The sequence below is a fragment of the Panulirus ornatus genome, chromosome 38 (genome assembly GCF_036320965.1).
Source record: "Panulirus ornatus isolate Po-2019 chromosome 38, ASM3632096v1, whole genome shotgun sequence".
In the NCBI taxonomy this organism is placed as follows: domain Eukaryota; kingdom Metazoa; phylum Arthropoda; class Malacostraca; order Decapoda; family Palinuridae; genus Panulirus; species Panulirus ornatus.
In genome coordinates, this window is record NC_092261.1 from 7,618,027 (window position 1) to 7,644,984 (window position 26,958).

General features: G+C 39.1%; 2 protein-coding genes across 5 annotated transcripts in view; one reads left to right on the forward strand and one right to left on the reverse strand.

Moving 5' to 3' along the window:
• The first annotated feature begins 766 nt into the window (after window positions 1-766).
• On the forward strand, window positions 767-26,066 carry LOC139760871 (STING ER exit protein). 3 transcript variants are annotated; one of them, XM_071684597.1, is made up of 7 exons: window positions 830-915; window positions 1,414-1,498; window positions 9,034-9,173; window positions 10,576-10,793; window positions 15,895-16,050; window positions 18,335-19,107; window positions 23,369-26,066. In XM_071684597.1, the coding sequence occupies exons 3-6, from the start codon at window positions 9,053-9,055 to the stop codon at window positions 18,479-18,481; spliced, it is 642 nt and encodes a 213-aa protein (XP_071540698.1). In that variant the 5' UTR covers window positions 830-915; window positions 1,414-1,498; window positions 9,034-9,052; the 3' UTR covers window positions 18,482-19,107; window positions 23,369-26,066. The 3 variants fall into 3 exon arrangements, with proteins under 3 accessions (XP_071540696.1, XP_071540697.1, XP_071540698.1); XM_071684595.1 differs by lacking the exon at window positions 1,414-1,498 and having other exon boundaries at window positions 767-915; XM_071684596.1 differs by lacking the exon at window positions 1,414-1,498 and having other exon boundaries at window positions 792-1,099.
• Slip1 (SLo interacting protein 1) overlaps window positions 21,774-26,958 on the reverse strand; it is a 224,454-nt gene continuing 219,269 nt past the window's right edge. For both annotated transcript variants that reach the window (XM_071684594.1, XM_071684593.1), the window contains exons 9-10: window positions 25,796-25,933; window positions 21,774-23,751 (exon numbers count right to left, since the gene is read on the reverse strand). In XM_071684594.1, the coding sequence (XP_071540695.1) occupies window positions 23,365-23,751; window positions 25,796-25,933 (525 nt within the window). In that variant the 3' untranslated portion in view covers window positions 21,774-23,364. The remainder of the gene's footprint in view (window positions 23,752-25,795; window positions 25,934-26,958) is intronic.

The window sequence follows — 26,958 nt, forward strand, 5'->3', positions numbered from 1 at the left end:
ATCTGTGTATTTACTGTAGATCTGCAATGAAAAGGTCTGTAGAATGAGATGATGGATTATTCACAAGAATGTTTTTTTAATAATGAAATACTGTATTCCATTACAATTCATTCTTTGTGAATTGATTACCTTAAAAGCTGAAATTGAACGTTAAAGAATGATGATACTGTCATTTACTGAATTTGTTGCTGTCTGTGGCTATCTATACCAAACAAGCTCTGCCTAAAATGGAGATTTTTTACATGGAACTGTCAAAAGATATCTGAGGGCAAGCTCCAGGGACCCCCCACTTTCATCCACACACCCTTCAATTTTCAAGCTCTTTGTGCATGAATACAGGAGACAGGGATTTTTTTTTTTTTCCAAAAGAAGGAACAGAGAAGGGGACCAGGTGAAGATATTCTCTCAAAGGCTCAGTCCTCTGTTCTTAACGCTACCTCGCTAACGCGGGAAATGGCGAATAGTATGGATATATATATATATATATATATATATATATATATATATATATATATATATATATATATATATATATATATATATATAGCCAGTTTTGTATCGTCTTTACTTCTGAAAGGAAGTTCTATGGTGCCAATAAGCATTGCACCATGCTTATCATTACAATATGAAATAATCGTACTACGTAAACGATATTTACATGAAACAACTGAAAGAGGAGGTTATAAAAAATATATATATTCTGGGGTCGAGCTATCGGCTAGCTAGCGGTCTACGAAACGAGTCTACCCAGCGGCTAGCTAGCGGTCTGCGAAACGAGTCTACCCGGCGGCCATGATGGTAGGTGTCTAGAACGTAAACATACAAACAGTGCGTCAGTGTCTTCCTTATTTTTTGTGTCTGTGTGGACAATAACAACGGATTCATCGACCACATAGTCTTCTTTAGCTCAAGCAGGTAACACTGTCGATAAAGGGATTATGTTGTAGTGATTAGATTCAGCAGAAAAATGAAAAAAAAAGGCTGAAACGGGAGCTGTCTCAGATCATATGCAGCTCCCTCTCAACATGGCTTACACTCTCTTGAATGAGTGACCCGACCATCCCATACTGAATATTGTGACAACAGATAAACCTACATGGTAGGAAGATTTCAGTGACCTGTATTTGTGGTTTAGCAGATCGACATTTACTGTATGGTGACTGAAACAACTTTGTTATTACAAAACGGAATCGTGTGATCATTGTCCTACTCGCATGGAATTGTTGATTCCAGTACAGCAAGTGATTTCTAAGTGGATTTTCCTTTCTCGCCCTTATATTCGATCTTTTGATGTTAAATAATTCACCAGTGATAAAGTTATGGAGAGGGAAGACGTTGAGTTAGATAATAAATTTGTGACGTGAAACACCAAAAATAATAATAGGTATAATAATGAAAACCTGCATGTTTTAGTGCTTCAGATATCTTGTGGGTACCGCTGTTGAAATATCATTATTTTATGGATTCCTCCTTAAATCTCCATTATTTAGTATGCAAGGTAAGCATTGAGTTCAGGTGTTTATAGAAATACAGAAATCTAACCGTGTGTTGAACAGATCTCATGTGCTGTAATTGGAACCCTTTATTTATGTAGACATCTGAACTCGGTCGTATCAACAGATTTTCAGAATTCTGATTCAGTCAGATATAGATGTGACGTATGACACCATTCAGTGGAACGCGTAAATATTAATGACATAGGCATTTCTAGACTCTACAGGCATGTTCATTGATATACTTAATGAACAGACTAATAAAGTCTGAACTAGTGCCAGGTGAATGTTTTTTGTCGACCAACAGCCAGACTGTCCATTTTCTAGTCATTTCGAAAATGAATTTAGGACGCCATAGGCATCCCCACTTTTCTTTCACTATTGGCAAGAATTGAGTGAGTGTTGTGAATGCGTTTTTTACACTTATTTGCTCATTTTTAGCATTTTTACCACACTAGCTCCCTCTTACTTTGTTATTACAAAACTTAAGATTGATGAATTTTAAGGTCCTACACTTAGAAAGTGCCACATCCTTTGTGCACTATGCATATTATGAGGATTCCATCGGTAACAAAATCATTATTTTGTATAATTTTTCTGTTTGCGCATGTCTTCTGCGGTTGTTCCCACGGAAACAACATATGGATTTGAATGAAACGCATAACAGTAGACTCCTAACTAGTATACTTGATTATGTGCAGTGGAACCTGATCTACATTTTTTTTTAATCCTGTGATAGTAAATGTGCAGTTGTTGGTAAAGCTGTGAGTATGAAGGAAATTTTGTGGTTAAAAAGTGAAAAGTTGTTGAATTTGAGGAAATTTACAAGACCTGTGAGAACATCTTTGGTTTTGTGTTAATCAGTGAGGCCATAAGTACTGTATTTATTTCCATTGTTTACGGTTCCTAAAGGATACCGACATTGTACTGAAGGTTTTGAAACAAATGTGGCTATATTAAATGATGAGCTAAAACTCTATGTATCTCAGTATCATTTTTTGGTATCTATTGTATAACTAATAGTCACTGCTTTACTTGGAATGCATTGTGTTTTTGTTGATATTTATGACTGTTTCAACCCCTGAAAATTTATGCATGTTTCTCATGATTAGATTGATATAGATTTTGAAAAAAAGGATACTGCTGCCATGATAAAGATATGATTATATATACAGAGGCATTTATAGTAGTCAAAATTAGCATGGGCATCGTGTATATGCCTACTCATGAATTTTATTTTGATAACTTATCACAGGAACACTTGGTTTTTCATTTATTAAGTGATCATTACCAATTGATTGGGACAAGGTAGAAAGTGATGTGATATTTTGTGTGCATCTATGTGTAGAGAGGTTGAAAGATGGCGCAACATGAGTGTGAAACTCTTTCCATATAACATCTGTCTGGGTACTCCCTTAAGGGGATAGCCACGGCAAAAGTCTCCTTAACTGATGAAACTCAGTGTTGCTTCTTATCCTTTAGTGCCTCACCCTTATCAGGCCAATGGCAGAGGGCAATTCTAGTGCAGTGTTTCCACTAGAATGTTCCTACCCATTACTTCTTCCTAATGTGTCTACCAAATGTTCCTGCCTAATTTTCTAACCCATTACTTCTACCTAATGCTCCCACTTAATATTCCTACCTACTATTACCTGGTGTTTGTACTTATGCTCCTACTTAATGTTTCTACTTACAACTTTTGTCAACTGCTCCTACTATTTTGCCAAAAGGCAGGGCTAGTGCTTACCTCAGGAAAAGCTATTTATGAAAAATGAAATGTGTGAGTTTTAAGTGTTGTCAAGTGTTATGCATGACAAGGAGAGATTGTATGTTTGTGTACTGAATGCAAGCAGTCCATGTGTGGGTGAAGTAGAAGAATAGATACTCTACCTAGGTCAGAAGATTGCAGTTAGACAACTTCTGAAGTGCTGACTCAATACATAGCCATCACTAACCCTCCCGATACCAAGGTTACATATGGTAAGATTAAGAATGTCTAATATTTAGGTAGTTGTGGCAGTTGAGGGAATAATTGGTGTACATGGGGTGTTCAGTGTTGTAAATGGAAACAGTGAAGAGCTTGTAGATTTATGTGCTGAAAAAGGACTGGTGATTGGGAATACCTGGTTTAAAGAGTGATATACATAAGTATGCGTATGTAAGTAGAAGAGATGGCCAGAGAGCATTATTGGATTACGTGTTAATAGGCGCACGAAAGAGAGACTTTTGGATGTTAATGTGCCGAGAGGTGCAGCTGGAGGGATGTCTGATCATTATCTTGTGAAGGTGAAGGTGAAGATTTGTAGAGGTTTTCAGAAAAGAAGAGAGAATGTTGGGGTGAAGAGAGTGGTGAGAGTAAGTGAGCTTGGGAAGGAGACTTGTGTGAGGAAGTACCAGGAGAGACTGAGTACAGAATGGGAAAAGGTGAGAACAGAGGATGTAAGGGGAGTGGAGGAGGAATGGGATGTATTTAGGGAAGCAGTGATGGTTTGCGCAAAAGATGCCTGTGGCATGAGAAGCGTGGGAGGTGGGCAGATTAGAAAGGGTAGTGAGTGGTGGGATGAAGAAGTAAGATTATTAGTGAAAGAGAAGAGAGAGGCATTTGGACAATTTTTGCAGGGAAATAATGCAAATGAGTGGGAGATGTATAAAAGAAAGAGGCAGGAGGTCAAGAGAAAGGTGCAAGAGGTGAAAAAGAGTGCAAGTGAGAGTTGGGGTGAGAGAGTATCATTAGATTTTAGGGAGAATAAAAAGATGTTCTGGAAGGAGGTAAATAAAGTGCGTAAGACAAGGGAACAAATTGGAACTTCAGTGAAGGGGGCTAATGGGGAGGTGATAACAAGTAGTGGTGATGTGAGGAGATGTAGTGAGTATTTTGACGGTTTGTTGAATGTGTTCGATGATAGAGTGGCAGTTATAGGGTGTTTTGGTCGAGGTGGTGTGCAAAGTGAGAGGGTTAGGGAAAATGATTCGGTAAACAGAGAAGAGTTAGTTAAAGCTTTGTGGAAGATGAAAGCTGGCAAGGCAGTGGGTTTGGATGGTATTGCAGTGGAATGTATTAAAAAAGGAGGTGACTGTATTGTTGGCTGGTTGGTAAGGTTATGTAATATATGTATGACTCACGGTGAAGTGCCTGAGGATTGGCGGAATGCTTGCATAGTGCCATTGTACAAAGGCAGAGGGGATAAAAGTGAGTGCTCAAATTACAGAGGTATAAGTTTGTTGAGTATTCCTGGTAAATTATTTATATTTTATTTATTTATTTATTTTGCTTTGTCGCTGTCTCCCGCTCTAGCGAGGTAGTGCAAGGAAACAGATGAAAGAATGGCCCAACCCACCCACATACACATGTATATACATACATGTCCACACATGCAAATATACATACCTATACATCTCAATGTACACATATATACACACACAGACATATACATATATACACATGTACATAATTCATACTGTTTGCCTTTATTTATCCCATCGCCACCTCGCCACACATGGAATAACAACCCCCTCCCTCATGTGTGCAAGGTAGTGCTAGGAAAAGACAACAAAGGCCCCATTCGTTCACACTCAGTCTCTAGCTGTCATGTAATAATGCACCGAAACCACAGCTCCCTTTCCACATCCAGGCCCCACAGAACTTTCCATGGTTTACCCCAGACGCTTCACATGCCCTGGTTCAGTCCATTGACAGCACGTCGACCCTGGTATACCACATCATTCCAATTCACTCTATTCCTTGCATGCCTTTCACCCTCCTGTATGTTCAGGCCCCGATCTCTCAAAATCTTTTTCACTCCATCTTTCCACCTCCAATTTGGTCTCCCACTTCTCGTTCCCTCCACCTCTGACACATATATCCACTTTGTCAATCTTTCCTCACTCATTCTCTCCATGTGACCAAACCATTTTAAAACACCCTCTTCTGCTCTCTCAACCACACTCATTTTATTTCCACACATCTCTCTTACCCTTACATTACTTACTCGATCAAACCACCTCACACCACATATTGTCCTCAGACATCTCATTTCCAGCACATCCACCCTCCTGCACACAACTCTATCCATAGCCCATGCCTCGCAACCATACAACATTGTTGGAACCACTATTCCTTCAAACATACCCATTTTTGCTTTCGGAGATAATGTTCTCGACTTCCAAGCATTCTTCAAGGCTCCCAGAACCTTCACCCCCTCCCCCACCCTTTGATTTACTTCCGCTTCCATGGTTCCATCCGCTGCCAGATCCACTCCCAGATATCTAAAACACTTTACTTCCTCCAGTTTTTCTCCATTCAAACTTACCTCCCAATTGACTTGACCCTCAACCCTACTGTACCAAATAACCTTGCTCTTATTCACATTTACTCCTAACCTTCTTCTTTCACACACTTTACCAAACTCAGCCACCAGCTTCTGCAGTTTCTCACATGAATCAGCCACCAGCGCTGTATCATCAGCGAACAACAACTGACTCACTTCCCAAGCTCTCTCATCCACAACAGACTACATACTTGCCCCTCTTTCCAAAACTCTTGCATTCACCTCCCTAACAACCCCATCCATAAACAAATTAAACAACCATGGAGACATCACACACCCCTGCCGCAAACCTACATTCACTGAGAACCAATCACTTTCCTCTCTTCCTACACGTGCACATGCCTTACATCCTCGATAAAAACTTTTCACTGCTTCTAACAACTTGCCTCCCTCACCATATGTTCTTAATACCTTCCACAGAGCATCTCTGTCAACTCTACCATATGCCTTCTCCAGATCCATAAATGCTACATACAAATCCATTTACTTCTCTAAGTATTTCTCACATACATTCTTCAAAGCAAACACCTGATCCACACATCCTTTACCACTTCTGAAACCACACTGCTCTTCCCCAATCTGATGCTCTGTACATGCCTTCACCCTCTCAGTCAATACCCTCCCATATAATTTACCAGGAATACTCAACAAACTTATACCTCTGTAATTTGAGCACTCACTCTTATCCCCTTTGCCTTTGTACAATGGCACTATGCAAGCATTCCGCCAATCCTCAGGCACCTCACCATGAATCATACATACATTAAATAACCTTACCAACCAGTCAACAGTACAGTCACCCCCTTTTTTAATAAATTCCATTGCAATACCATCCAAACCTACTGCCTTGCCGGCTTTCATCTTCCACAAAGCTTTTACTACCTTTTCTCTGTTTACCAAATCATTTTCCCTAACCCTGTCACTTTGCACACCACCTCGACCAAAACACCCTATATCTGCCACTCTATCATCAAACACATTCAACAAACCTTCAAAATACTCACTCCATCTCCTTTTCACATCACCACTGCTCGTTATCACCTCCCCATTAGCCCCCTTCGCTGAAGTTCCTATTTGCTCCCTTGTCTTACGCACTTTATTTACCTCCTTCCAAAACATCTTTTTATTCTCCCTAAAATTTAATGATACTCTCTCGCCCCAACTCTCATTTGCCCTCTTTTTTACCTTTTGCACCTTTCTCTTGACCTCCTGCCTCTTTCTTTTATACATCTCCCACTCATTTGCATTTTTTCCCTGCAAAAATTGTCCAAATGCCTCTCTCTTCTCTTTCACTAATAATCTTACTTCTTCATCCCACCACTCACTACCCTTTCTAATATGGGAGGGTATTGATTGATAGGGTGAAGGCATGTATAGAGCATCAGATTGGGGAAGAGCAGTGTGGTCTCAGAAGTGGTAGAGGATGTGTGGATCAAGTGTTTGCTTTGAAGAATGTATGTGAGAAATACTTAGAAAAGCAAGTGGATTTGTATGTAGCATTAATGGATCTGGAGAAGGCATATGGTAGAGTTGATAGAGATGCTCTGTGGAAGCTATTAAGAATGTATGGTGTGGGAGGCACGTTGTTAGAAGCAGTGAAAAGTTTTTATCGAGGATGTAAGGCATGTGTATGTGTAGGGAGTGAGGAAAGTGATTGGTTCTCAGTGAATGTAGGTTTGCGGCAGGGGTGTGTGAAAAAAAAAAAAAAAAGGAAAGTGATTGGTTCTCAGTGAATGTAGGTTTGCGGCAGGGGTGTGTGATGTCTCCATGGTTGTTTAATTTGTTTATGGATGGGGTTGTTAGGGAGGTGAATGCAGGAGTTTTGGAAAGAGGGGCAAGTATGCAGTCTGTTGTGGACAAGACAGCTTGGGAAGTGAGTCAGTTGTTGTTCGCTGATGATACAGCGCTGGTGGCTGATTCGTGTGAGAAACTGCAGAAGCTGGTGACTGAGTTTGGTAAAGTGTGTGAAAGAAGAAAGCTGAGAGTAAATGTGAATATGAGCAAGGTTATTAGGTACAGTAGGGTTGAGGGACAAGGCAATTGGGAGGTAAGTGTGAATGGAGAAAAACTGGAGGAAATGAAGCATTTTAGATATCTGGGAGTGGATTTGGCAGCGGATGGAACCATGGAAGTGGAAGTGAATCATAGGGTGGGGGAGGGGGTGAAAGTTCTGGGAGCATTGAAGAATGTGTGGAAGTCGAGAACATTATCTCCGAAAGCAAAAATGGGTATGTTTGAAGGAATAGTGGTTCCAACAATGTTATATGGTTGTAAGGTGTGGGCTCTAGATAGAGTTGTGCGGAGGAGGGTGGATGTGCTGGAAATGAGATATTTGAGGACAGTATGTGGTGTGAGGTGGTTTGATCGAGTAAGTAATAATAGGAGAGATGTGTGGTAATAAAAAGAGTGTGGTTGAGAGAGCAGAAGAGGGTGTTTTGAAATGGTTTGGTCACATGAAGAGAATGAGTGAGGAAAGATTGACCAAGAGGATATATGTGTCAGAGGTGGAGGGAACGAGAAGTGGGAGACCAAACTGGAGGTGGAAAGATGTAGTGAAAAAGATTTTGAGTGATCGGGGCCTGAACATGCAGGAGTTGAGAGGCATGCAAGGAATAGAGTGAATTGGAACGATGTGGTATACCAGGGTTGACATGCTGTCAATGGATTGAACCAGGGCATGTGAAGCGTCTGGGTAAAGCATGGAAAGTTGTGTGGGGCCTGGATATGGAAAGGGAGCTGTGGTTTCGGTGCATTATACATGACAGCCATAGACTGAGTTTGAATGAATATGACCTTTGGTGTCTTTTCGTAGCGCTACCTCGCACACATGAGGGGGGAGGGGGTTGTTATTTCATGTGTGGCGGGCAATGAATAAAGGCAGACTGTATGAATTATGTGCATGCGTATATATGTATATGTCTGTTTGTGTATATATATGTATACATTGAGATGTATAGGTATGTATATTTACGTATGTGGACTTGTAGGTATGTGGGTGGGTTGGGCCATTCTTTCGTCTGTTTCCTTGCGCTACCTCGCTAATGCGGGAGACAGCGACAAAGTAAAATGAATTAATATTTAGTGTGCTATGTTGTTGGCAACTCAATGAAGCTGTGTTGGGCTTTGAAGAGAAGGAAAATTATAGGTTAAAACTACTGGAGATAATGGAAAATAGTGTATGTGATATATCTTATATTTACTTTTTTTTTCAGACACTGTGTAACAAGAACAATGCCAAAGGTTGTTTCTGGCAGTGTAGTGGTATCTGATGCCAAGGACCAGCAGGAGTACAGTGAAGATAAGCCACTCATAGTCTATTACTGCTTGTGTGGCCAGATGGCTGTCATACTTGGTTAGTAATATTTATATGCATGTTATTGTGAAGGATAGCATAAAAAACTGTTAATTGTAGCTAATGTGATATTTAACAGTGTTATGTTTTAGAGGAAACTGATATTGAATGTATAATAGAAAGTTATTTATATTTAATTCAAAATGTCAGGAGGAATAATAAACTTCGGTTGTTGCCCATTTGATCAGAGGGTTGTCATTCTTGTTTTGATTTAATTGTACAAATAAATAATTGAGGAATGGTTTTGGAAATGATTAAATCTTACAGAAAGACATTACTTCAGGGATATTGTGTAAATTCATGATAGCAAATAAGCAAATTAAGTCATAGCATTTTGATTCTCCATAAAAGAGAGGCAAGGGAAACTGCTCATGGATGATAAGAATTGGCCATTGTTATATTTTACATGGAGCACTTAACTGTTGATAATGGATTTTTAACTCCATTAACTGAACTGTTTTGATGGTATCCATCACAGTTAGGCAGTATTCCTCTTTTTCTCGCTTTGGTACTTGAATTGTAGTGTTAAACAGCATATTTATGCCCTATAACTTAAATGAGTTCATGTAGATGGTTAAGAGGTAGCATCCCTTGTGTCTGGTAACATACACAGATCTAACTTGCTTGCTCAGTCTCCTGAGATTGGTGGATTATTCATTGTGCTTTCTGGAGTGCTGTTTATTAAAGATGCAGTACATAACTTCAATCATTGATTTTCGTATCTTTTGGAAAGATATCACATTTTTCAGATGATTACCCCCAAAAGGACAAGCCTAGAATTTAGGCAGTTCTCAAGACTAGGATGAAAAAAAAGATGTCTTCAGTTAAGTGGAAGCTCAGCTTATCACTTGTTTGTTGACTTTTGCCACCACCATTGGATACTTACACAGAAAGAACTTTTTGCATTGGTAGTGCGTCAGTATCTAAAGAACTTTTTGCATTGGTAGTGAGTCAGTATCTGCTGAATCATTATCACCATAATTAGTACCCAACAGCAGTCATAAATGAGCCACTAATTGATGTACACCATACAAAAGGGCCATACCATCCCCCATAATGTTATATGTGTAACTGAGACACTAGGATTCTTTCCAATAAAATGTGCTATCAATTTAAATCATATGGGAAAAGCCAACCCATATGAATACAGCTAGGGTCCCCACAGGGTAAGACATTGTGCTATATAGGTAACTGTGATTCTAAAAAAAAAATTGGTGCTAAGTAAAGTTGCTTGTAATGTAAATGCACCTTTGAATTTAAATGAAGGTGGAAAATAGAATCTGTACAAGTATGGTTACAGTAAGAGTCTTTTAGGGGTTAAAAAGCTATCTTGAAGAATTAGGCGATGATATTGTTGTTATCTGATAAAGGCTGTTGAGAAATAATTTTGTGGTACTTGCAGATTGTTCTATGGAGAAGCTACCTCTGCGTAAACGTGATGGAGCAAGAGTCATTGATGGATCTCGACATGCTCATCGTCTTGTTTGTGATCCTGATGAAACTGTATACATCCGCAGACCAGGTGGTGTTGAAAAACAGCACAGGAAGAAATGTAAGAAATGCAGCCTTCTTCTATTTTACCAGCACAGCCCCACGTCCAATGTTGTGTTTGTTGTAAAGGTATGTATTGTCATTCTTATTGCAACATTCTACAGAAATTTTTGAGAATGACATATAGTTTTAGCTTACATGGGATTAATTGAATAATTCTTTCCTTCTTTTGACCATGTTTACCTCTTTTTTAACCCTTAAACTGTAGCATACATCATTTGTTGGTTTACGGTCATCTGTGACATACATCACTTGAGACAAGATTTTGAACCTTTTATGTTTGTGCACATATTTGCAAATTATGTTATTGATATCTAGTTTTAGATCATCCTGTAAGCCTGAAGAATATGTCTAGGATCCCCAGTGGTTAGCAGTCTCTTACCCCATGTCTTTTGGTGAGATAAATATCTCTCTCCCTTTGAAATTCTGCACTCAAGGGCTGTGTCCTGAATTTTCTGTGCCATCAAGTAGCCTCTTACAGCCTCATTAAGTAGTTTGTGACAGTCATGAACCACTATAACACTAAGTCAGCCACCTTTTTTGGTGATTATGGACTACTGGCATGTTATGGGTTCACCTAGTAACCATTCAGCAATGTGTTGTCTTGGCCATCTTGCCATTGGTACTTACCTGCCTCATCATTCTTTGGATGGTGGATATGTGTCGATTTTATACTCCAGCCTCCTTTTTGAGCAACAGCCTTTTCTGAAGTATTCCTTGTTAAAGAGGATTGTGGTTCTAAGATTTTCCCATATTAGATATTTAACCTTGACTGACAGGTGGTTGACGTAGGGCCATGGGTTAAAGCCGTGAACCTTTCCATAGTAGAATGTAGGTCTAGTTTTTCTTTCACTCTCTGAGTACCTGGACCTTCAGAATCGCAACCTTATGTATTAGAGAACACCGTAGACTCTAAGAGCCCTTTTTTGATAGGCCTATTGTTAGTTACTCCTCAGTATAAAGTAAAGGAAAACCATTCAGGTCTTCTGACAAAGCTAAGAACTCTTCCAAAACTTCCCTTTTTAGAATGGGGATTAGGAACCCCATGTTCATGAATCTCAACTGCAGTGAAAAGGTCGAGTTTTTGACTATAGGTCCAAGAGACTCTTTCAGGGAGCATCAGGTTACAGGATTCTTCTGTCCATAGGCCTGGATGAATCCAATTTTGGTGCTTTTATAAAGGTATTTCAATTGCAGATTCTTTGTTTGATACCAACCCTGCCTCGGAGACAACTTGAACTGCCATATTCTTTAAGCTTTGATGGTCAGTTTTGGCTTTTTTTCCAAGGAGACATCACCACTCAGGTACCTTGGTTTTAGGAGGTCAGTTTTTGCTCCCACAGATATCTTGTAAGATTCTCAGTTCATTTCTAAGCAAGCCCTTAGAGAGGTCCATTAACTGATGTTTTCTTTCTGTATGTTCCAGAAATACCCAAATTAACCAAAACAGCTTTTAGACGAGATTTCAGAATGGCCAGTAGAGAAAGAAAGAATGTACATTCCGGAGTGTAGATTAGTGTACAGACTTTCCCAGGGCTGGCCAAGTTGAATGGGAATTATTTTTCCCTCTTTGTTGTTTGATTTTTTTTATTATTATTCAGGAAAACTTACTTATGGTCTCTACTTATGTAAATATCATCTTTGTAATATCTCCCTTTTGTAAGGAACATTTGCTTAGGTAAGATTATTGGGAGAGTCATGGACTCGGTCTTCAAATACTTTTCTGTTACACACAGAGAAAACTTTTGCATATTTTGATGACAAGACAAATATGTAGACAGTAGGGATTCTGTTACTCTAAACTGTGAATTTGCTGTTACTTCACTTCTCCAGCAAGGATGAGGGGGGGTACTTGTCCAGAGTCTAACCTTACAAGAGGCAGAGATATCCTTTCAAGGTATCCTTTTGAGGTTGTAAAACAAGACCTTCATGTATTCATTTCCAAAAGAAGGAACAGAGGAAGGGGTCAGTGGAAAGTTTTTCTTCAAAGGCTTGACTGTTTTTTATGCTACCTCTTTTTGTGGGAAATGGCCTCTTGTTAAGGAAAGCTTGCTTAGGGTCCCCATTGAAATTATTTTTTTTGTAATGTCTCTCCCTTTCATAAGGAACATTTTGCTGGATAAGACCTTATTAGGTGAGACGTGGACCTGGTCTTAAAGCACCATCTTGTTCCTTGCAGCTTTTGCATTGTTTGATGACAAGACAGAAATGTGGAGAGCAGGTAGTCTCCTGTCTCTCTCTCTCTCAAGGAAAACAGTTAAGAGCTACTTCAGCCTCAGCCTTTGCTCCCCTGTGAATTCCTTTGTAGTTATGAGGCTCTTCAAGAAATGAGTCAGATTATCTAGAGCAGCTCCTAAGAACAATGTATCTTAACCCAAGAATTTGCTGTTACTTCATTTCTCCTGCAAGGAGGAGCACATGTCCTAAGTCTCACCATACTAGAGAAAGAGCATTCTATTAAGACATCCTTTTGAGGCTGTAAAACAAGACCCACCTTGTATTTATTTCCCAAAGAATGCACAAAGGAATACAAAAGGAACTCAAAAAGCAACAGACCTCTAGGTCTCTTTGAGGCTGTTTTTGAAAAGGGAAGTTTGGAAGGGGCTATTGGAGAATTTCTTCTTCTAAGGCTTGGGCATCTGTTCTTGACGCTACCTCACATCAAAGAACTTTTCACTCGAAAGGAGTTCACATTTCCTTGCTAAATGAAGTAGCACAGCCCTGGGTTGCTGAAAGTATTAGAAAGATCCTGGGTAATACTAAGTCTCTTTCATAGAAATTGGTTCTGGGGTAATTCACATTTGTTTGCTGTTTCTTGCATTAGTGAGGTAGTGCCAGGAAGTGACAAAGAAAAGGCTTCATTTGTTCATCCATTCTCTATCTGTCATATGGATGTTCATCTCTTCTTTATCATATGGAATGCTTTCAAACCACAGCCTCTTTTCCACAACCAGGCCTCATAGATCTTTCCATGGTTTTTCCTGGCTGCTTCACATGCCATGATTTAGTCGACAACTCATTGCCCCTTGCATACTTCACTCTAATTCACTGTCCATGAACTACTTTCACCCTCCTGCACGTTCAGGTCCCAGACACTCAATCTTCACCCCATCCTTCTCCAATTTGGTCTCCACCGTATCCTTGATCCATTTCTGCCAACCACTTCACTCATTCTCTCCATATGATCAGAGACCATTTCAGCACACCCTCTTACCTCTCTGAATCACACTCTTCTTAAGAATAAACTTCTCTTTTACCTTTTTATTATTTACTCTATCAATGTACCTCAATGTACCTATATGTCCTCAGACATTACATATCCAACACATCCACTCTCCTATGCACTTTCTCATCTGTATAACCTGTGCTTTGCATTCATACAACATTGCTAGGACTGCTGTAACTTCAAACATACCTATTTTTGCCCTCCCAGATATTGACATTTGTTACCACACATTCCTAAATGCCCCTAGAACCTCACCTCCTCACCCACCTAATGACTCACTTTTGCTTCTATGGTTCCATTTGCACTTTCAGGTTTATATTTATCTATCTGTATATCTTCTTTTTCTTTCAAAAAAGATCACCGTATTCTGCATTAATGAGGTAGTGCCAGGAACAGATAAAGCCCATATCTGCTTACATCAATTCTCTAGCCCCTATGTTGTATAATGCACTGAAACCACAGCTTCCTATTCACATCCAGGCCTCATCCATGGGTACTTCGGACACTCCACATGCCCTGTTTCATTCCATCGACCTGCACATGAATCCCATTGTACCACACCATTCCAATTCTTTTTATTCCATGCACACCTTTCACCCTCCTGCCACACACATATGATACTAACTATTATCAGGGAAAGGAAGAATTCATTTAGAATGATAGGTTCCTGGAAGAGCTCATGATTTTGGAAAGGTAACCCACTTCTGGTAGCCTTTTAGAGGAACCATTCCCTGCAAGAGTCTGGTATGATTTTGCCATCTAGGCATCTGGTATTCCCTAGCATGTGTGGTTTTGGGTTTGTCACCTTTCGGGCCGACAAACCAAGTGTGCCACAACATGACTTAGAGCACATTTTCTGGCCTTACTTTATTTTACAATTGAAAAAAAAATTCTCTGACTTTCATCTTTCATTCTGGTATGTTCTTAAGGCTTACAGGTTGATATGACCGTGCAGAGAAATGTAAGTTTGAAAGTATGGAAACTGTTTCTCAACAGGACAGTGTCTTGTGAGCATTTGTACTAGTTTAATTCTCCGCATACCTTTCCCTTTCTTTCAAAAACCAGTGGTAATGCAAAATGGTACTAGTGGCTAGGGAATGATATATGTGATTGCCATTTGGAAGTTCTAATTGGTTGGTGGGCAGACCCAGGCTGAACCAGTTACCCACTGTAACTTAAGAGGGGATTATGATGGATGAGAGGCATTTATCTCACTAGAAGGTTTGAGAACATTAGGAACATTAGGCAGGAGCATTAGGTAGTAGTAGTTAGTAGGAACATTTGGTAGGAGCCCATGCAAATGGGCTGTTAAGGGTCAGGCATTAAAGGCTAAGAAGCAACATGGGACAATTACTAGTTATGGAGACTTGCTATGGCTAAAAGGGGAGGGAGTGGGTGGCTGGAAATCCGCCCCCCCCCCCTCGCATTTTTTTTTATTTTATTTTCCAAAAGAAGTAACAGAGATGGGGGCCAGGTGAGGATATTCCCTCAAAGGTCCAGTCCTCTGTTCTTAACGCTACCTCACTAATGCGGGAAATGGCAAATAGTGTGAAAGAAGATAGATAGATAGATAGATAGAAGGCTTGGGTTTAAGAAGTTTTAACCTCCAGCTATCTTAGAGATTCCTTCAATGCTTAGGGACACTGCCCCAGAGAGAAACTGCTTTTTCTCAAATTGCATTTCTTTGAAGGAATTGATATAACTTCTGTTTTCACTTGCATTGAAAGAATAATAGGATAATGGAAGTTTTTCACTTTCCTGGATTGGATGATAGGATAAGGAAGTATGAGTTAATGAGCCCAAACTTAAGTATGAGTCGATCAGCTTAAGCATAAGCTAAATACATTGACCAATGGATATGTAGCATGGGAACCAGTTGACGTTCCCTGCTGTTATTAGTTTATCATACATCAGTTATTTATTGAATATTGTTTTTATTTCTAGGGTAGTGTTGTGCAGAATGGTGGAAATGCTGTAGCTCAGCAAGTATCAGATAAACCTAAAGACCGCATTCTCATTACCCGCCACACCAAAAATATGGGCAAATTTTCATCAGTCACTGTATCCACCATTGATGAAGAAGAAGATGAAATTGAAGCAGTGAGTTTTATGTCAATATACATGTTTTGGTAATCATTTTACATGTACAGTATAGCACACAAGTACAGTAGTCATTAAAGTTTCCTGTCTTCTTGTCATTCTCCTGTATATGATGCATATCATAGAAGGCAACTAAGAAGCTATTTATATACCAGAAGGAACAGAGGATAGAGCCAAATGAGGATCTTTTATCCTCTAATGCACAGATGCCTGTTCTGGATGCTACCTCATTCATGTGGGAATAGTGCTCATGTATGAAAAAAAGTATCCCCTGGATAGGAGAGAAAGAATTCTACCTCCAGATTTTCGGTAATATGTTTGAGGAAGGGAACCTGGATATTCTGGTTCTTAATCGAAACAGCTCAGGGGTAAAATTGAGAAATGGGAATGTCTCAGGGGTAAAGTCAGGAGTGGTGTAAGAGCAACAGCCAAGAAAAGGGTAGTGATACTGATCAAGCAGTGAGTTACGGGGTGAATGTGGGTGTAGGAAAGTAAGCTCTAGTCCAATGTGGGTAAATATGAAAGTAAGTTGCGTGAGATGGGTGGTTAATAGCACTTATTCACACGGCCATGAGAAGGAGAAGAGGCAAGTGTTTTGGGGGCCGATGAGGAGTATGTCTGCAATTTTAATGCTAGAGATCAGGTATTAGCAGAGTTATTTAAATGCAAAATTGAGTACTTTATAATTAAAAATTGGGGTGGACATAGGGTATAGCTAAATAGGAATGGTGAGTTTGTGGAATTATGTGGGCTAAAAAGGACTAGTGATTGGGAATACTTGGTTTAAAAGAAGGGACATACATAAATATATGGGGGGTTAGGAAAGACAGTCAGAGGGTGTTATAGAACTGCATACTAATTGATAGATATGCAGAAGAGAGACTCTTAGATGAAAGAATGTGTTGAGAGGGGCAGCTGGTAGTATGCATAACCATTACCTGGTGGAGGGAAGGGTAAATATGTATTGGGGTTTTCGGAAAAGAGGAAATGATATGAGTGAGAAGAGGGAAGTGAAAGCAAGTGAGCTTGGGGGACGTTAAGAAATACTAGGAGAGATTAGGTGTAGAACAGAAAAAGATGAGGGTAAATGAAGCAAGGGGAGTGGGTGGGGAATGGGAGGTACTTAGGGAAGCAGTGCTGGCATGAGCAAGAGAAATGTGTGTGGCATGCAGTAGGTGGCCATTAGGCAGCTGAGAAACGATAATTAGTGGATGATGAAATTAAATTTAAGGTGAAAGAGAAAAGAGAGGTGTATGAGCAGTACTTACAGGGAAGGAGTACAGATGACTTAGATGTACAAGAGAAAGTGGCAGGAGTCAAGAGGAAGGTGCAAAAATTGTAAAAGAGGGCAATAGAAAGTTGGGACAAGCAATTACCAGTAAACTTTCAGTAAAGATGTTTTAGAGTGAAGTAAATATTTTGAGAAAAAACAAGAGAACTAATGGTGGAGGGTAACAGTTTGTGATGAGGTGAGAAGATAAAGTGAGTATTTTGAAGGATTATTGAATGTGGATTATGATAGGGTGGCAGATGTGCAGGGTTTGGAAAGTGGTTTGGTGTTGAGAGAAGAGGTGGTGAAAGCCGTGTGTAATTTGAAATGTGGCAAAGCTGCTGGGAAGAATGTAACTGCAGTTGAGTTTTTAAAGAAAGGAGGTGACTGTTGTTGATTGGTTAGGTAGGATTTTCGGTGGATGTGTGGATCATTGCGAGGTGGCTGAGGATTGATGAAATGCATGGATAGTGCCATTGTATAAAGACATGGTGGATGAAGGTGAGTTTTTGAACTGCAGAAGTACAAGTTTGTTGAGTGTACTTAGTAATTTGTATGAGTGAGTGGTGATTTAGAGGATGAGAGCATGTATTTGGGAGGAACAGTGTGGTGTCAAGATGGCAGAGGATGTGTAAATCAGGTGTTTATTTTGAAGAATGTGCATGAAACGGGATTAGTATGTGTCATTTATGGAGTTGGAAAAAGCACATGAGAACGTTGATAGATATGCATTAATTATTTAACCTGTCATGAAATTGAAATTGTAATTCACAGTTTGTCTTATGTGTATTGCTTTTTTTTTCCTTCACAAAGGTGCTTTATGTAGAATCTTACCTGCATGATTATCTTAATAATTTTCTGCTCATAGGTAAAGTAAAATCCTGACTATTGCTACAAATCTTTACTCTTGTTTGGTGTAGCTGTCATGTATAAAGAATTTTTTGCCTAATTAATTTAGCTGAAACTTTATATTCCACTTCCAGTGCTTCAGTAAACTCTCCTTTTCTTTTTCAGAGAGAAGTTGCAGATTCATATGCCAACAATGCCAGAATTATTGAAAAACAACTTGAACGAAAGGGAATGAACAAACGCAAGAGCCAGCTGTCATCTGATGAAAGTTCTTCTGCTAAGCACATAAGAGGGACACTGATCAACCAGTAGTTCGTAGTTCTTACTATTTTTGATATACTTGCGTTAAGAGGGATATTCTCATTACATCCAGTGTGGAGGTGCTAGATTGATACAGAGAGGTGATACCAGAAGAATTAATGAGATGGAAGGCCTTTGATTCCAAAATAATTAATTGAGACGGGGGGGGAATGATCCTCCCAGATTTGGAAGAATTCCATAATTGAGAAAAAAAATATATCCCCTGTGGATATGAACACAAAAGAAAAATAATTATGGCTTTCATAGAACACAATCAGCTCTTGAAAAGCAGAATTTGTGATGTTGATTTTGTGGAGTTTCCAGGACAAAGTGGAGAATATGGTTATGCCCACCATGTTTATGTTATTGAAAAGTTGAATTGTGGTGTTTTGAATTCACACAGTTGGAAAGAAATGACTCGGAGAGAGGTAAAGGGATACATTGCTTTTTGGCAGGACAAGAGGCAAAAGTTGCTTCTTCAGTGACTACTGCATTGGAATAGAGAGAAAATTAAGCATCCAAAGAGAAGTTATGTGAAGATGAAAAACAGACTCATGGCACACCCTGTCAAATGCTCTACAGATGTTGACGGTTGTGATGAAAGTTTCAACAAAATTTCTGTGAGAGAAGGACCAGAGGTAAGTCACATACGAGAGATTACCAGTATCCCCTGCAGTGCAAAATCCATACCAGTGATATGAAAGAAAGGAATTGGGATTCTAAGTCTTTTAAGGTAGTGAGTGTAGGAGAGTTTCTAAGACTTTGGTCTACCTTGATAAAATATCTGCTTGGTAAAGAAATTTAGAGGAAGTTGCCAGAAGTTACTCTGAAGAATTTAAAGATTAATTTGTCGAAATGTAAATTCATAAGTTTATACTAGGGTAAATTACCTAGGCGTGTAGTGGATGAGAAAGGAGTTCCCCTTGATTATGAGAAAGTAAGGGCTGTAGCATAATTCCCCAATCAAAAGTGATTAGAACCGAGGATTAGCTGGGTTCTACAGATGTATTGTAAAGGGGTTTAGTACCCTAGCCTCACCCATAACAGAATTATTAAGGAAAGAGTGTTATGTTAGCATGATTAAAGGTATGGTTGTGAGAGGAAGACCACCTGTAAAATTGGGAAATGGAGTGAAAGTACTGGAGGGAGGGAAACTGGGTTAGAATGCATGGAATGGTGTATGCAAGGAACGGATTTCAGGACAAGGAAAAGTGGATACTCTTTTGCTGTGGCCATCTTTTTGTTGGGAGTTCTTGAAGGGAACAGGTGATATAGATTGAAGCACAGAAATGTGCCATAGACATATTAAAGTAAGAAATAAGTTAGAAATGGCTGCATAGTGAGCTAGCACTTCAGTGATTGTCAAGTTGCAGTCCTCTGACCCAGGTGGCTGTCTTTATACATTCCCTGGTTCAGTACATTGACAGTATATTTTAGGATGTATTTGTCTATCTCTGATGCCCTTTCCCTCCAGGAACTCCAGTCAAGGGGCTGTGCATTGCAAATTTTGGAGGAAATGAAAAACCTAGTCTTTTAAAATGTGTTGGGGTCACACAAGCAGTTAGCTCTTGTGAGTACAAACCAATGTATTAACTATAGAGGGAGGAAAGTGAACCAACACTATGGCATAGGGCAATTGGGTCAAGCATGGAAGTTAGCTTGGGAGGATTTATAAGTTGGATTGCATCTGAAAAGTGAGGCTGCAGTGCTAGAACCACCTCAGATGTGAGAGCAATAAGAATAAAATTGAGCTACACACACACACACCCAGCTTGCCATACTTATAGTATTTCTGATGAAGAATGATACAAAAATTGTACTTAAAGCAAGTGATGTGGTGTGTTACTGCAGCATGGCCAGTGGTTGAGATGGTAGCATGAAATACCACTACCTTACAATTTATTTTTTTTTATTATTATTTTGCTTTGTCGCTGTCTCCCGCGTTTGCGAGGTAGTGTAAGGAAACAGACGAAAGAAATGGCCCAACCCACCCCCACACACATGTATATACATACACGTCCACACACGCAAATATACATACCCATACATCTCAATGTACACATATATATACACACACAGACATATACATATATACACATTTACATAATTCATACTGTCTGCCTTTATTTATTCCCATCGCCACCCCGCCACACATGGAATAACAACCCCCTCCCCCCTCATGTGTGCGAGGTAGCGCTAGGAAAAGACAACAAAGGCCCCATTCGTTCACACTCAGTCTCTAGCTGTCATGCAATAATGCCCGAAACCACAGCTCCCTTTCCGCAGTCCAGGCCCCACAGAACTTTCCATGGTTTACCCCAGATGCTTCACATGCCCTGATTCAATCCATTGACAGCACATCGACCCCGGTATACCACATCGCTCCAATTCACTCTATTCCTTGCCCGCCTTTCACCCTCCTGCATGTTCAAGGAATAGAGTGAATTGGAACGATGTGGTATACTGGGGTTGACGTGCTGTCAATGGATTTAACCAGGGCATGTGAAGCGTCTGGGGTAAACCATGGAAAATTCTGTGAGGCCTGGATTTGGAAAGGGAGCTGTGGTTTCAGTGCATTATTACACGACAGCTAGAGACTGAGTGTGAATGAATGGGGCCTTTGTTGTCTTTTCCTAGCGCTACCTCGCACACATGAGGGGGGAGGGGGTTGTTATTCCATGTGTGGCGGGGTGGCGATGGGAATAAATAAAGGCAGACAGTATGAATTATGTACATGTGTATATATGTATATGTCTGTGTGTGTATATATATGTGTACATTGAGATTTATAGGTATGTATATTTGCGTGTGTGGACATGTATGTATATACATGTGTATATGGGTGGGTTGGGCCATTCTTTCGTCTGTTTCCTTGCGCTACCTCGCTAATGCAGGAGACAGCGACAAAACAAAATAAAAATAGATAAATAAGAAATTTTCAATGTTGATATTGTTGAATCCTTGAAGTATTTTAAAACATTGTATGAATTTGCCCTGGGGGCATCTGTTGCTTTAGGAGAAAAAAATTTAATTCTTGCAGTAAGAAATTTTCAACAATATTGTTGAATCCTTTAAGTATTGTAAAACATTCTATGTTTTTGCCCTGGGAGCATCTCTTCCTTTGGGAAAATCAAGTGCTGCAAGAAATTTTCAATGTCAATATTGTTGAATCCTTTAAGTATTTTAAAACATTCTATGAATTTGCCATGGGGGCATCTCTTGCTTAGGGAAAAACAAAGTTGACATTGTTAAATCCTTCAAGTATTTTAAATAGTTTCTGAAAATGTAGAAGAAACTGCAGGACTGATATCAATAATTTTATTTAAAGCATAACATATTCTTGAATGGCCATTGGCAATATAAAGCTTTTTTACTATACACAAATTTACATCAATACAGAGTATACAGACGAACGTCAAAATCATAGGGGAAAGAAAAGCAAAGGAGACTAGGGATATTATTTGGGATGTGTACTGCTGCACCTGTGAATCTGATGTCTGCAGATATACATGTACCTAGATCAGGGTGGTAAAGAATCACAATGTATTGAGTTTTATTGTTACACTTCATCGGAAAGCTTTGTTCATGCATATTAACATCAAGAGTGGAATACATTATTTAAATGCACATAAATCTTCCTATGTGGGTTTTCCTCGATTCGCATTTGTCCAATAAAGGTAGAAGTTGCATCTTAATTTACACAATGTATTCTTGTCTCTTGTTTGTGAATCTACATGAACCAGGCTTTATGCCAAAATGTAAACGAATGAAAGACCTGTTCCATTCTGTGTTCGTCTATCATCCTGATCCACTCATTTGTCAGAATGGATTCACACAAGTACCTAGGTATATCTCTCTAGACCCATCTTGCTATTTATACAATTGGGTTTTGCCTGGGATTTGACTAATCATCACAAAAGCCAAGGTATAATGCTAGAGTCAGTTTGGTCAAAGAATTATTTATGGGCCAGATAGCTGTTCATGACCTGGTTCATACCAGATGATCAAGCTCATGAAAATTCTTATTCCAAATGCCCCTTGCATAAGAACATCACAATGAGTATAAAACAAATGGACGAGTTGAATGAGCAGTCTTCTTTGCTGTATACAAAAAAGTATATATATATGTATATGTATATATATATATATATATAACCAATATAATGACAGTTTTTATGTCAAGGTCTATATATATACGTGTGTATGTGTGTGTGGTCAGCTACTTAGTCCATGTCACAATCTGGATAACAGTTTGGCAATTCGTTCATTGAGCATCTCTTGCCAAAACATTCCAAATAAAAGACATGTATTACTTTCACAAGCATACTTTTCCGTACAAATTCACCAGGGCACGAAAACTTTGTAACAAGTTTTCTGTTACTTTGAGACCAATGCTTTCATTACTGCAACACAAGCTGCATGTAATTGTTAGAAACAGATTTCACTTACACTTTCAGAGGATGCTCTCACTGGTAAAGTATTTCCATTAACATATTCACTGAAAATATAAATTATTTTCACTTATATTGCACTGAAGACTGGCAGGTTTTCACTGTATTCAGCCTATTGTATAAAATCTATAGCACACACATTGTATCCTTATGATGCCACCAAGAGCAATTATAAAGAACAAATGCATATTATGTTTGATATACAACATTCACCTTGTAGCTAAAAAATGCAAAACTGGTTATAAATACTGTGGTAAATATGAATTGCTGAATAATTTTGCCATTACACCATTTTTCTTTGCATCTTAAAGTGTTAAAAACTACAATTTATCAGTAATTTCTAGTGATAATGTAGCTGTTCCAAAAACTGTAAGTGTTAGGATTTTGTGCATAGATGCACAATGTAAGTGACTTCTGAAAAATGCTCTAATAATATTGATGGTTTCAGACAGTTGTGACTGATAGAAGGCCCTTCATCTGCTGTGATGGAGGAGGGTTAAGAGGAAGGATGGGTGTTCGAACTCCGTATGCTGGCTCCTCCGTGTCTCTCTTTCTAGAAGACTTTTTGTGACTGGTTTCTGCAGCTGATGATGTCTTCCTTCTTATGGAATGATCTCTCCAAAGAGCCTGATGGACACCATTTTCAAGTGTGCATGTTCTTAGTGCTGGAGGTGGTTCATCATGAGTATGGGGTACCTGTTGCTGCTGTGGATGTTGCTGCTGTTGCTGCTGCTGCTGATGTTGTCGCCGAAGGAGTTCATGACGCCGTCGCCTTTCCCGCTCTTTCTCCAGATGACGTTTACGTTCTTCTCGACTCCAGTACCGTCCCAACTATAATATATAAATTTTTTTTTTTTTTACATTAATGTGGGGAAGATGAAGTAAGGAAAGGATATATAAAAAAGAACACAATAAATGGGGACAAGGATGGGGGAGAGGCAGGATTTAGAAAAAAAAAAGGGGGGGGGGGTTATGTTGAACAAAAATGAAACATGTGGTTAAGGGAGAAGAAAAGCTGAATGGAAGAGGGGAGAGGGCTGGAAGAGAAATGAGAGTAAGTGATGAAGCAAACACTGAAATGAGAAAAGAGCAATGGAGGAAAGCAAGGCAAGGATGGAAGCAGGATGGGATTGAGAGATAAACACTAAAAGACTGGAAGGAGTGGGAGTAAAAGGTCATCTGGAGAAATGTAGAGAAGAGGAAAAGTGATACAATACCACCTCATAGCTGATTGTTACCACTTCCCCAATTGCCCCCTTTACTGATGTTTCCATCTGATTTCTTATTTTTTCACACTATTGACCTTATCAGCATCCCAAAAAGGAATATGTGTGTATACAAATGGAAGAGACAGCATGAGGCACTATCTACCTATATCTCGGATGTCTTGTTCCTAACTGGAATTCTCGAGGGGGTGGCCACTGCAAGAGCCTCCATAAGAGTGAATTCCAGTGCAGCTTCTTAACCTTTGGTGCCACATCCTTTAGAGACCATTGGCAGAGGCTCTTACCTGATGTTCCTACTGACTGCTACTACTTAAAGCTCCTGCCTAATGTTCCTACCTACTACTACTACTACCTAAAGATTTTCCCTAAAGCTCCTATCCACTGCAACTAAAATTTTGCCTAAAGGTAGGAGTAACATAATAGTGCTCACCACAGGAAAATCTAAAGTTACGAAGAGTGAGCTATGCGGGTTAAGTGTTGTCAAGTGTTATGTATGGCAAGGATACACTGTATGTTTGAGAACAGAATGCTAGAAATTCACATGTGGGTGAAGCAGAAAGATAAGAGCTATCTGAGCCAGAGGAGTGCAACTTGACAGCCACTAAAATACTGGCTCGCTATGAAGCCATCAATAATTCTCCTAATACCCAGGCTGGTAGTACTAGTAATATAACTCACTTGACAGCCACTAAAATGCTGGCTCACTATGAAGCCATCAATAATTCCCCTAATACCCAGGCTGGTAGTACTAGTAATATAACTCCCTGGTCTTTGGCTGCCAACCAACTACTACCTACCGAGAGGCATGATTATATAACTAATCATTATTTACTTTTTATTAATATGAACAGAAGCTTGTTCATTTTTACAGTTTCTTTTATTTCATTATCCATTTCTATGGTATTACAATAAACATGATTCTTACTCCTTTATTCCAATGTCTCATTATTATTAAAGTACTCAATTCTGTATCATTACGTACTTTGGAATATCACCATGGCAATAAATTTTGTTCATAGCTTATATCGTCTCTTATTTATCTGCCTCTCGGAAGTAAATATATGTGTATTGGAATGGGGCACAGAGGGAGCTAAAACACAAACACTAATAAATAGAAAGTGGAGACTATCTTGGTATGCCTGGCTGAAGAAGCCACATGGCAGCAAAGGGAAATTTAAACATATGTTGTTTCAACACAAAAATTTCCATTTTGTTGCTACAAACGAACAAAATGGGAATCATGTGGTATACATAAGAAAATAGTTCATTCTGTCATGAAGAACAAAGCGGTCAAGACGTGAGTAGAAGTCCTGAAAACAAATAAAAAAAAATGGGATAACAGCTGTTAGTAATATGTCTTTAGTTCTCTGTGACTATGGAATCCTCTGAATTTTTAAACAATAAAAAGATGTCAGTGGCCTTCATATACTCTAGTATGGCATACTTTTACTGTAATATGAATACCCTTCAAATACATTATAATCAATAACTAATAAAAACTTTTGGTCAAATCTGAAAACCTCTGAATTTTTTAAGTTTTTTAGGGAAGAGAAAGAGAACCAACCCCAAGAACATAGCCATTAATATTAGCCTAACTATAACTTTATGAAATTTCCCACAGCTACATAAATTATACAAATGATACTTACCTTCATTTCTGACATAGCATCATCATCTGTGGTCAGACCTGCCCTTTCCTCATTGATCTTGAGGGCCCTTTCTTTTAAGATCTTACTTCTCACAGGCCGCTGTGTGATGTACCGTGTACCATCAGGTCGACGTTTTACCTGTTTGGTAGATAATTTTTTTTTCTGTAAAATAATTCCCAAATCCATTAAAATACTGACATTCTCTTCATATCCCCTTCTAAGTTGGAAGGGATATGCTTATTACAGCAGACTAAATAAATAAAAAAAAATGTATTCTAGTTTTATGTAAAATTTTCCATGTAGATCATCTGACAGCCTAGTGATGAAATATGTACATGCTTTACATTTAAGTGCAATATAATGTTTTTATGGACAAACATGAGTACAAAATATTTGAAAAAACTTGGATTTAGGCTCAACATATGTATGGGATTTTGAAAGACTGGTTTGGTGAAGAAAGCAGAGGTGGTGAAAGCCTAGCCTAAGATGAAATAAAAAAGTGGATGGTTAATGCTATTGAACTTATTTACAATGGGGGTGAATTTAGTGATTGGTTGGTAAGGATATTCAATGTATGTATTGATCATGGTGAGGTACCTGATGATTGGCAGAATTAAAATATGTGCCAGTGCCACTGTACAATGTAAAGATGGATAATGGCAAATGTTAAAACCAAAGATGTATAAGTTTGTTGAGTGTTCCTGGTAAGATGTATGGGTGGGCATTACCTGAGGGGTGACGACATGTATAGAGCATCAGACTGGGGAGGAACAACATAGTTTCATAAGAGGAAGAGGATGTGTTAATCAGATGTTTGCTTTAAAGTATGTGCGAGAAGTATTTAGAAAAACAGTTGGATCTGCATATGGCATTTAAGGACCGGAGAAGGCATATGACAGGGTTGATGAATATATGGTGAGGGAGGAAAGCTGCTAGAAGCAGTGAGAAGTTTTTATCAAGGTTGTAAGGCATGCTTACAAGTAGGAAGATAGAAGAGTGAATGGTTCCAAGTGAAGGGTGGTCCACTGCAGAGGGTATGTGATATCAACATGGCTGGCTGTTCATCTTGTTTTATGGATGGGGTGGTGAGGGAGGTTAACAGAAGGGTATGCAGTCTGTGGGGGATGAGAGGGCCTGGGAAAAGAGTCTGTTGATACAGCATT